A 12,434-nucleotide genomic window follows, 5' to 3' on the forward strand; every position below is an offset into this window, starting at 1 on the left:
CTTCATAAGGACTCACCTCAAGAAGGTGGCATTCATCATGAAGGACCTTCACTGTCCAGGACTTCTCATTCCTGCCAGCAAGGAGGAGGAACAGGAACTTGAAGATGGATGCTCAACATTTTAATTACAGCTTCTTCCCCTCTTCTGTCAGTTTTCTGAATGGTCCTGAATTCATGAACACTACCTCGGTATTTTGTTTTCTTTTTACACTTATTATGTATTTCTTACAGTAGCTTTTAGTTTTTTTATGTATTGCACTGTACTGTTGCTAAGCAATAAATTTCACGACATGTTAGTGATAATAAATCTGATTCTGAAAAGAAATAATTCTGAACCTTTGCTGCAACCTTGCCATTGCAACTAAGTCCATCCTCATGTTGGATGATCACTGATATGTTGACAGCATACATGCTTTTCTGAAAGGTAATGGTCAGTGGTTTAATCTTGTACTTAGCATCTCTGTTACTTTGTAAAATGGTGTGCCTTATATTTTTAATGTTTATTTGAGATACACAAGTCAGCCTGGTTAATAATTGTTTTGACATCTCAAATCCAAACCATCTAAATGTTTAAAAGTATGAAAATTCTATGGCTGTCAATCAGTTAGCCCGTATATATTGAGGCAATAGAATCTGTTATCTATAAATGAGTTCTTTTTTTAAAAAAAATGAGCTAATTTTGATCTGTATGTATGAACTAATGTTATTCCATTTAGGATTTATTTATGACTTTTGGTGAAGTTCAAGCATTGTGTGCACTTTGCATTCTACTTCATTTCCTGAATGTGCTGTTTCCCTCTTGAACGTGTCGGTTATTCAGCTTCATAATGCACCTTGAGCTAAATGTGCTTAACACCTTTTATCTTCATTAATGTGTATGTTGTTTTTGATGAAGCAAATGCATGTGACAATTTATGCTTATTTTTAATCAAACCTTTCTTGATGGCATGGTTCGCCATGCTTATTTGTTAAATATATTTGCCCTAAACATTGTAATTTTATTTGAAATCCATTTTAATATTTTTCTCTATTGAAAGCAACAATGTGAGGATCAGTCATGCCTGTCGCATCTTGGTTGGATTCTTTTTGACAAAAACAGTGAGGGCCAAATTTTTTTAAACTCACTGTCAAATAAGACTGGCATCTGTGGTTATGTGAGAATTTGTTAACTTCAGGGTGTTACCCTTCATTTGCTTCCAGCCTCTCGTCGACACTCAAGGTCCACCAGCGCACTCTCCACTGCTGATTCTATTGGCCAGCCAGGTGAACAAGTGCTATTTGCATGCTTGTTCTAATTTTCCCATTTTTTTTTAATGTACATTGGTCATTGGGTTTTTCTAACGCCAGCCAATTTTCTTTTGAAAATTATCATCTTTATTTGCACACATAAGAAGCAATCATAATTGTCATTTATTAGAGTGCAAGAACTCTTGGAGTGAATGCATCGATGTCCATGTGCATTCCTACACATTAAAAATGAATAATATTTTAGTACTTCCTGTGAAGTATAAACTGTAAAATGTACTTGAAATCCATAAGAAAAGGTAACAATTATGATTGCCCAGTATGACACTTCATTTTAGCTTTTATTTGTTTATGTGTGCACAGTCATCATTATTTTACCATTAATGTCTGGTGAATTGTGTCATTGCTAATTGTACTCTGTGATTTGTATTACTAATTTAAGTTCTCATTTTGTATTCCATTGATGTGATATTTCTCAAAAATAGATTGATTGTTTAATGTCCAAGCAAGCACCAGTTGTTGAAATCTAATCATATGTTAGACCACTGGATTATAATTATTCCTAGTAGATTTAAATCAGTGCAAGGTGGCAAAGAAAACAGCTGCTACCGTGTATCAGATTTGCAAGACAAAACAAAAGTTGTGAATGGTCACAGTCAACATGGTGTTAAAACTTATCAAAAAAAGGTGAATCAAATGGAAGTGTGGTATGTGAAATGAATATTAATTTGTTAATGAAAATTGAATATTTCAAGGAGTTGCTCCAATTCACTTGTATTTGGTAAAGTTGATGGGCAGATTGCCCTATGAGAGGTTTGTCAGCAAGTGTTGCTCACCCATCTTCTTTGGCTGAGTGCATCTTGGAGCTCAGTGTCTGAACATTGTAGAGCAAACATTGTTTGTGCACTAAAGGTCATATGCAGATGGACAGGCAGACGACAGGGCAAAATTGCCATCAGTGGAATGAAGTGAAGTGTAACATGGAGGCAGAATTGAAAAGGATGATAAATACAGGATTGAAGGTGTTATATTTGAAATGCATGTAGTATATGGAATAAGGTAGATGATCTTGTAGTGTCGTTGGAGGTTGGCAGGTATGATGTTGTGGGCATCATTGAGACATGGCTGAAAGGAGGTCATAGTTTAACATCCAAGAATACACATTTTACCGAAAGGACAAGCAGTTAGGCAGAGGGAGTGGAGTGGCTCTGTTGGTTTAAAAAAAATGAAATCAAATCCTTAGAAAGAGGTGGCATAAGATCAGAAGATGTAGAATCCTTGTGGGTTTAGTTAAACCTCAAAGGTAAAAAGACCCTAGTGGGAGTTGTATACAGGCCACCGAACAGTAGCCAGGATGTGGGCTACAAATTTCAAAGGGAAAGACTAAAGGCATGTTATAGGGCAATGTTGTGATAGTCATGGGGGATTTCAGTATGCTGGTAGATTGGGAAAATAATGTTGGTGAAAATAAAGGAACTCTTGAGAGGCAAAGTAGAGTTGTTGTGATGGGGACACTAGCAGGTATGACAGCAGAACAGCAATGGCTGGTGTTTGGGGAATTCAGAAGGTGCAGGCAATGTTTCCTTTAAAAGGCTGATCTGGGGCAACCTTCCTCAGTGGCAGGGATAGGATGTTGAGGAGCAACAGGGATTTTTTGATTTGGCTTGTTAACAACCTGACACACCTGGCATGACAGAGTGCTGTGCTACATCAGGTGTCTCACCAGTCCAGAAGAAATCCCTAAGCACACCCTCAAGAGTTTTCCTGGTGTGAATGACCAGCAAGGCAATGCTCATGAGCCAAACACAATATGTCAGGCTGCTAAACATCAGAAACAACTATTTAATAAACACTACTCCAATCATCCTGAATGGACACTTTTAGAGGAGTCTACTTTCTCATTAACACTCTGTTGCTAATAAAATAGCCATAGGAATTTTCTACAATTGCTTCCTCTGTTCAATCCTCTTCAAACAGGGGAGACAGAAGGTTTTTTTTTTCTGTTCAAGCCCTAGCTGCTCATGAGAGGGAACCACTTGGCCAAGCTCTGTTAGAGCTATGTCACCTTTGGCCATACCGGTGTCTGAGGGCAATATCGGGGAGATTGTCAGAGCTCTTGCCTTTGCTTTGATCTTTTTTAGACATTGCACGAGTAGTAACATAAACAGGAAACGTGTCTGGGAAAGTCAGTTCATGCTGTCCTGCACCACAGGATGAGAGGTCACTTCAGGACTAGGGAGCACGCTACCATCTGCCAAATTGTTCCCTAGAATGAAAGACCAGCCTTTAACTGGGATCTGGGAACAGAGAGCAACAACTTTTCCAGAAACCAAACCTGGTTGGAGACAAATGTTATGCATGGACAAAGAAGCTGTCTCTGAACCCAAGACAGACTCAGAATTGCAAACCATCCCTCCAGATCTTAATGGGTTGCTTTGACTCAGGATCAGAGGCAAGAGAAATGAAACCATCCGTCTCTGCGAATGGTGAACTAACTACCTCAAATACAGAGGTATCAGACTTGAGCCTTCTTAAACTCTGAATTTCCCAAGGAAATGCTCATGTTCTAAGTGCAGCTGGAACAATCGTTCCCTGTGCCTGTACTCTGTTTTTCTTGCAGCACTATCTCCTTTAGCCTCAACTCAATGGGAGTTTCTGACAAAGGAGTATCTTTTGGCACTGGGAGGATTGAACTAATCTTAAGAAACCCAATGTCTATCAGCACTTTCCTGATGACAGTTTTTATTCTCCTCTTTAACTATTTTTCAGTGCTTGTAAGCTCAGTTTTGTAATGAGAAGCAGCTGTTAAAATTGATCTTTTTCAAACAGCTCAAGAAGTTCCTCAGAAGGTTCTTTAATGAATGCTTCAAGATGCCATATTTGAAAGCTTTCCTACACTACACTAAAGTACTGACAAAGTACTGTCAGCACAAACATTTGAATAGAGAGTTCAATACAAAGCAACACTAATAGAGTGTGTGCACAACACACAGGAGGGCTCAGTACAGCACACAGCTTCCTATACACAGAATGCAGCAAATTTTGCTCTCTACAAAATAGCCATTAAAGCCACAATTCCAAAAGATGTTACCCCTCAACTGCTAGCACAGAATGAATTATCTACCCCAGCCAAGCACCACAATTCTCTAATGGAGCCTGCCAGTCGTTCTAAATATCAAAACTTGGGTTAAGTTTAAAGGTAGAACTTCACATAGAAACCTATTATGGGCCCACCACAAAAGTTAACCTAACTTAACTAATTCATGAATGCTCTCACTCTTATTTCCCCTCCCCACCCCCCCCCCACACCCCTTACAAAGTGGGTATGGCCACTGAGTGCTAATCTAAACTATACACAATAAATGCAGATCTAAACAAGCATACAAATGACTAAGCCCACTCCGGGATACCTGCCTAGCCTTTGCTTTATCCGACTTCTGAGTTGTACTAGACAAGAGTGACTTTAAAAGCAAAACATAGAACGTATAGGCCATCAAGCTAATGGTTTTGCAAAACTGAAACGCTGACCCTTGCCAGAGAGCAAGTCTCTACTCAGGATAACCTGAAATAACAGAGGAGTGACTCGTAGGAATACTCCCCTATCTAACTGGGGTACTTGTGCACTAGTTAACTTAACAGCACTCAAGCAACTACTCACCCAGCAGTAGTTGTACCAAAATGGGGATAAATGGCAAAGCAACAGAACACCACAAATCAAAGTAACAAACGAAAGGCTTGTACTCTACAAAAAAATCTAGGGGCAGACACAACTTAGGCACATCCTTTCAAAATTAAAAAAAAATTGGACAAAACTCCATTTTGTTACAACCTTGGCTCTCAGGAAGTAACACAAAGGAGTCGGGCCACAACAGGAACTACAAACAAAAGGTCTTTATCAAATTAAAGTTAAGGTAAAGGGAAAAAGGGTGGTGCAGTAGTGCTGGCTGGCTTCAGACCTTTCAGTTTCCCTAGAATCTTCTGTCTAGCCACGGTAACTTAACACCTTTCATGACCCCTGACTCCTGGAACTTCCACCATACTGCTATTGTCTTCCACAGTGGAGAATGATGTAAAATACTTATTCACTTAGTCCGCCATGTTGTTGACCCCCATTACTACCTCCAGCATAGTTTTCCAGCGGTCCAATATCCACTCTTGCCTCTCTCTTACACTTTATAGGTATCTGAAGAAACTTTTTGTATCCTCTTTAATATTACTGGTTATCTTATGTTCGTATTCCATCTTTACCTTAATTACTTTTTTAGTTGTCTTCTGTTGGTTTTTAAAAACTTCCCAATCCCCTAATTTCCCCCTAATTTTAACTCTATTATATGCCTTCTCTTTGGCTTTTATACTGACTTTGACTTCTCTTTTTAGCCATGGTTGTGTCACCTTTCCTTTAGAATACTACTTCCTGTTTGGGATGTGTGTATCCTGTCCCTTCTGAATTGATTCCAGAAATTCCAGCCATTGCTGCTCTGCTGTCATCCCTGCCAATGTTCTTTTCCATTCAATTTTGGCCAACTGCTCTCTCAATGTATGAGGGGTGTTTGATGGCTTTGGGCCTTTACTCACTTGAGCTTAGAAGAATGAAGGGTGAAACTCATTGAAACCTATCAAATATTGGAAGGCCTAGACTTGCTTCCCAACCTTTTTTTAATGCCATTAAAACCCCTACCATTAATCGAGGATTCCATGGACCCCAGGTTGGGAACTCCTGGCCGAGATGGGGTGGATGTGGAGAGGATGCTTCCTGCAGTGGGTGAATGCAGGTCAAGAGGGCACAGCCTCAGAATAGAAGGATGTTCATTTGGAGCAGAGTTGAGAAATTTTTTATCCAGTGTGTAGTGAATCTGTGGAATTCATTGTCACTGACAGCTATGGAGGCTAAGTCACTGAGTAAATTTAAAGAGGTTTTTGATTAGTAAGGTCATTAAAGGCTATGGAGAGAAGGCAGGAGAATGGGATTGAGAAGAATAATAAATCAGCCATGATAGAATGGTGGAGCAGACTCGATGTGCTGAGTGGCCTAATTCTGCTCCAATGTTTTATGGTCAACACATCTGATATCCCACTGCTAAATGTGTCACAAAGTCTAACACTTCTCTTGATTGGTTTATTGGTTGAGGAGCTGAATATGGTTCATATCTGCTTCTGTAACTTTAGTCACTGACTTTCCGTAAAAGGTATGTTCAGCTTAGTTTTACATTTTTGTTTAAACCTATTCCATTAATTATTTAACTGGATATTATGTATTTATAACAAAATCTAATTTCTTTTAATTTTCCTTATTTTTATTTAGTTCAATTGCTTTTAAATGTTTTAAAAAATGACATCTAACCATTATAAGGTGTCTTTGATATCAATGACCTGTCAAGATGTTGCCAGGCAAAGTCTCTGATTTTGCCGCCATCCATTGCACAGATGTTGTTGCAGTTAAATGGAGCTGCAGGATCAAGGTGCTAAGTGTGGTTGATTGTGTCAAATATGAATTAGCCTGACATCTTAAAGATCTGTTGACATTAGGTTTTCTGCATTTGTGGATGCCAAACGTAATTTAATTTGTGTCAAGAAATGGTCATTGTAAACCAACAATATAACAATACATAGAGGCATAGATTGAGTGGTTAGCCAGAGACTTTTTTTCTAGGGTGGAAATGGCTTATGAGGGGCATCATTTTGTGGTAATTGAGGAAAATTTAGGGGGATGTCGAAGGTAATTTTTTTTTTTTTTGCAGTGTAGTGGGAGCATAGAACATTCTGCCGGGGTGGTGGCTGAGGGTGATACATAAGAGACACTTGAGAAACTCGTAAACACATAGATGATAGGAAAATAGAGGGCTATGTGGGGCTGGGGGGAAGGGTTGCACTGATCTTAGAGTAGGTTAAAAGGTCGGTACAACATCATGGGCTGAAGGGCCTGTATTGTGCTGTCCTGTTCTATGTTAATGATCAGGATATGTTTAAAATCTAGTTTAATACCTTCGTCATTTTTTAACTATTTGAATTTGCCAATTCAATGATCAATTGAGAGCTACTTTGTTATTGCACAATTTTGCAGTAAATCATATATAAGATCAGTTATATATTAAGCTAGCAGTTTGAACATCTACCCCGCCTATATAACATCACCACAGTATAGCAATTAATCATATTAACCACCTTATTGCATTGATTTTTGAAACAGCGAATTTGATGAGAATACGATTTATATACTTGGGTTCCGTTAAATATACACCATTAGAGAGCTGTGCACAATTATTAAAATGTTTTCTCCCTGATGTGGCACCCAGTTTCTCCCATCAAAGCCTCTTGATATTTTTAACAATTATTATTCATTTACTTAACCTCATTGGGGCATGATGGTGCTTCTGGTTCTGAATAGAACTGCTGACATTTAGCCTTTTAAATCATAACAAGTTAGATGTTCCCATTTATGGAAATTCTGAACTTGTTATTAAACAGGTGTCACTGTCTGTCTCAGTAACCTAAATTGCTAATGAGAGAGTCCAATCCTTCTGAAATTTCCTTGTATTTATATTAGGGGGTTCATTGTGAGTATATTGAGCATATCAAATAAAATAAAAAGATAATTTCCTTTTTTCATTTATTTTCCTGTTTATTTATAAGTGTTTCTGGCATTTTAGGTAACCTTTTAATTATTTATTTTTAATCTGATGTACTTTGTGGGGTTGAGCTTTCTCTGACCACTGTTGCGCACCTGAATGCCACTTGGAGTGAGGCCTTTCAGGCCCTATCGTCTGTCATTCCAATACTCACATCATCTGACTTGGAGGTTGCATCATCATTAATGGAACTTGCTGTATTTTTAGATTTGTTTAAAATTAGATTAAAAAGTGGTATCTGTTGGCGCTACAGACATATGAATATGGAGTTTTAGTATTTATTGATAGTATCAGTAATGGTATAATTACTTGCAGGCCATCCTGGGCTTTACTTGGCCACTTGTTCACATGAAGAAATGAGTTTACATGAAACACAGTCTGCATTGATTATTGTTTTTTTTTAAAAATTGTTACATGTACCAAAATACAATAAAAAAACTTGTCTTGCATACTTTTCATATGGATCAAGTCATTACACAGTGCATTTAGATACTGTAAAATAAGATAAAACAATAACAATGCAGAATTAAGTTTAAAAACTACAGAGAAAACAGGGCAGGATAGAAGCTGTTCTTGACCCTGGTGGTACGTGCTGTCAGGTTTTTGTACCTTCTATCCAATGGGAGTGAGGAGAAGAAAGAATGCCCAGGATGAATGGGTCTTTGATTATGCTGTCTGCTTTAATGAGCCAGTGAGAAGTATAGACAGAATTCATAGAGGAGCGACTGGCTTTTGTAATGTGTTGAGCTGTGTCCATGACTCACTAAATTCTGTTAGGCATCATTTGGTAGATCAGTTATTAGACTCTCTCTTGGACAACCAGTGGCTTAAGGTTACTCTTCGTAAAGTTGAAATGACCTTATGTACTTGTTTTGCTTTGAGGTTAAGAGCTTTCACCGGTGATATTGAAAATAATACACCTGTGTAATCAGTATTTCAGTAGAAATAGCAAATAAGTATCTAGTGCCTTCAATTTATTGTGTAGCATAAAGTTACAGCTAGCTGTTCAGCTGAGTCATTTGAAATAGGAATAATATGTTAGATATTTTTTAAAAACTTGCATAAATTTAAAAGAACACGCACAAAATGCTGGAGGAACTCAGCTGGCTAGGCAACATTTATGGAAAAAAGCATGGTCAACGTTTCAGGCAGAGACCCTTCATCAGGACTAGAAAAAAGATGAATTGGAGTTCGAAAGGAGGGAGAATAAACTACAAGGTGATAGATGAAACCAGGAGGGGAGGGAGGGGTGAAGTAGAGCTGGGAAGTTGATTGGTGAAAGAGACACAGGCCTGGAGAAGGGGGAATTTAATAGGAGAGGACAGAATGCTATGGGAGAAAGAAAGTGGGGAGGAGGTGCCAGAGGAAGGTGATAGGCAGGTAAGGAGATAAGGTGAGAGAGGGGAATAGGAATGGTGAACATTACAGTAAGTTTGAGAAACTGGTGTTCATGCCATCTCCCAGTGGCCACCCATTCTAATTCCATTTCCCATTCCTATTCTGAAATGATAATCCATGGCTGCCTCTACTGTCACGATGAGGGCACGCTTAAGTTGGAGAAGCAACACCTTGTATTCTGTGTGGGTAGCTTCCAACCTGATGGCATGGACATCGATTTCTTGAACTTCTGGTAATGCCCCCCTCCTTCACCATTCCCCATTCCCATTTCACACTCTCACCTTATCTCCTTATCTGCCTATCACCTTCCTCTGGTGCCCCTCTCCCTTTCTTCCCTGGGATTACATCCTCTACTATCGGATTCCACTTCTCCAGCCCTGTATCTCTTTCACCAATCAACTTCCCAGCTCTTTACTTCGCCCTCCCAGTTTCACTTATTATCTTGTGGTTCTTCCTCCCCTCCCCCCACTTTCTTATTCTGACTCCTCATTTATTTTCCATTCCTGATGAAGGGGTTTGGCCCAAAATGTCAACAGTGCTATTTTCCATAGATGCTGCCTGGCCTGCTGAGTTCCTCCAGCATTTTGTGTGTGTTGCTTGGATATCTAGCATCTGCAGATTTTCTCTTGTTTGCGATTTATTTAAAGGATTAACTTCACATAAGAATGGCCCAGTCATACAGACAAAATATTCTAGTTCCACGTAGATATAGTTGTGTATATAGTTAAGAATAAGTAATATGCAATTTTATTTGAATACTAAAAAATGAATACTAGAAATCTGATAGAAGTGGAATGTTTTGGAGATGCACAGCAGTTTTAGGGTGTGTTGAGAGAAAGGAAGACTTGTATTGATAATATGTTATCTGACTTCATTGTAGACCAGAAACAGATATGTGTACAATAACTGTTCCAAAATACTTTTCTCTCCTCCTTTGAAACTTTCTTTTGTACTCCAAAGAAAGAATTGCTAGCTAATTAATTAGTATTTTATGGAGAAAGTTGATTGTTACAAATACTGCTGTTGTTGGCCCAAATTAGAATCATTTGAATGGCAGAACGTTGTAAAGTTGTTACATTAATTTCATGTTTTTATCTTTGTTAGATCGATATGGGCTTGGACAGGCTGGTCGTTTACCTGCCACTGTAAATGCCATGAGGGTCCTGAACACAAGCACAGAAGTGGAAGCTGCAGTTGCAGATGCCTTGGTAATAATTCTTTGAATAGTTCCTTAAAATTAATAGTTATAAAAATTCATTTTGAAAAATAGTTTATGAAAATGCTCCACCTTGGTGCCTTGCTTTGCTTATCCACTATTCCATATTTTTGCATGAAATTATTGTGACATGCATCTTGATATTTGTGTGTTACTAAGTACTGTACTTGTCTGTGCTTAATCACTTTTGAATATTGTATATGTTGATGGCGCACTTCCTCATGTTTTAGTAAATAATTATTTTCCATTTGAGCATACCATCATGTATGAAGTCCAGGGTTGCCATCATTGGAGTTTTGCCACGATGTATGAAATTGAAAGAGGAGAGGCCACAAACCCACAAGTCTGCTCCCTCATTGGCAATCAGTCCTTTTGTCTCAATAATTTACTGCCCAAAACACTTGATTAATTTTTCTTCATAGTCCAAAAATCTATTTGGTCTTGAATATAGTGATTGAAATCAGCTGCTGGGTGAAATTCCAACAGGAGGCTATCCTCATAGCATCGACACAATAAATCACTTTAGATTATTTTGTGCTTCAGTGAAAATTCAGTCTCATTATTGGCAATCCTAAGCTATTCAAGCAACCCCCCTTTCCTCCGTCCTCCAAATGTTTCAATCCAGTGAGCCTTCTGTACTACAATATGTTGTCTGTTAATCAATCTTGTCCATGATGACATGTTATTCTTAGGCTGCGCACATTGATGTTGCACAGTAACCATTTAAGTGTTACTTTATCATCATCAGAAAAGCTTGCGTTGATTTGTTTAAAAACACTTTCACCAAACCAGATTGACAATCTAATTTTTAGTTTTTTTTTCTGATTTTTCAGTTATCACTTCAATAGTAGATTCCAGTACTGTATTCTTCTAATGTAAGGCACAGGAATAGGAGTAGACTATTTGGCACTTGACCCTAGATTGTTGTTCCTGATATAGATAGATAGATACTTTATTCATCCCCATGGGGAAATTCAACTTTTTTTCCAATGTCCCATACACTTGTTGTAGCAAAACTAATTACATACAATACTTAACTCAGTAAAAAATAATATATGCATCTAAATCACTATCTCAAAAAGCATTAATAATAGCTTTTAAAAGGTTCTTAAGTCCTGGCGGTTGAATTGTAAAGCCTAATGGCATTGGGGAGTATTGACCTCTTCATCCTGTCTGAGGAGCATTGCATCGATAGTAACCTGTCGCTGAAACTGCTTCTCTGTCTCTGGATGGTGCTATGTAGAGGATATTCAGAGTTTTCCATAATTGACCGTAGCCTACTCAGCGCCCTTCGCTCAGCTGCCGATGTTAAACTCTCCAGTACTTTGCCCACGACAGAGCCCGCCTTCCTTACCAGCTTATTAAGACGTGAGGCGTCCCTCTTCTTAATGCTTCCTCCCCAACACGCCACCACAAAGAAGAGGGCACTCTCCACAACTGACCTATAGAACATCTTCAGCATCTCACTACAGACATTGAATGACGCCAACCTTCTAAGGAAGTACAGTCGACTCTGTGCCTTCCTGCACAAGGCATCCGTGTTGGCAGTCCAGTCTAGCTTCTCGTCTAACTGTACTCCCAGATATTTGTAGGTCTTAACCTGCTCCACACATTCTCCATTAATGATCACTGGCTCCATATGAGGCCTAGATCTCCTAAAGTCCACCACCATCTCCTTGGTCTTGGTGATATTGAGACACAGGTAGTTTGAGTTGCACCATATCACAAAGTCCTGTATCAGTTTCCTATACTCCTCCTCCTGTCCATTCCTGACACACCCCACTATGGCCGTGTCATCAGCGAACTTCTGCACATGGCAGGACTCCGAGTTATATTGGAAGTCTGATGTGTACAGGGTGAACAGGACCGGAGAGAGTACGGTTCCCTGCGGCGCTCCTGTGCTGCTGACCACCGTGTCAGACCTACAGTCTCCCAACCGCACATACTGAG

At 39.0% G+C, this 12,434-nt stretch overlaps 1 protein-coding gene across 3 annotated transcripts in view; it reads left to right on the top strand.

Annotated features, from left to right (window-relative positions):
* The window catches only part of clasp1a (cytoplasmic linker associated protein 1a), a 313,776-nt gene that overhangs the window by 210,391 nt on the left and 90,951 nt on the right, over positions 1-12,434 (top strand). For 2 of the 3 annotated variants that reach the window (XM_073026780.1, XM_073026787.1), the window contains exon 22: positions 10,373-10,476. In XM_073026780.1, the coding sequence (XP_072882881.1) occupies positions 10,373-10,476 (104 nt within the window). Of the gene's footprint in view, positions 1-1,199; positions 1,263-10,372; positions 10,477-12,434 lie in introns of all 3 variants that reach the window. The other variant, XM_073026772.1, reaches the window with a different exon arrangement.

The sequence above is a fragment of the Hemitrygon akajei genome, chromosome 2 (assembly GCF_048418815.1).
Source record: "Hemitrygon akajei chromosome 2, sHemAka1.3, whole genome shotgun sequence".
In the NCBI taxonomy this organism is placed as follows: domain Eukaryota; kingdom Metazoa; phylum Chordata; class Chondrichthyes; order Myliobatiformes; family Dasyatidae; genus Hemitrygon; species Hemitrygon akajei.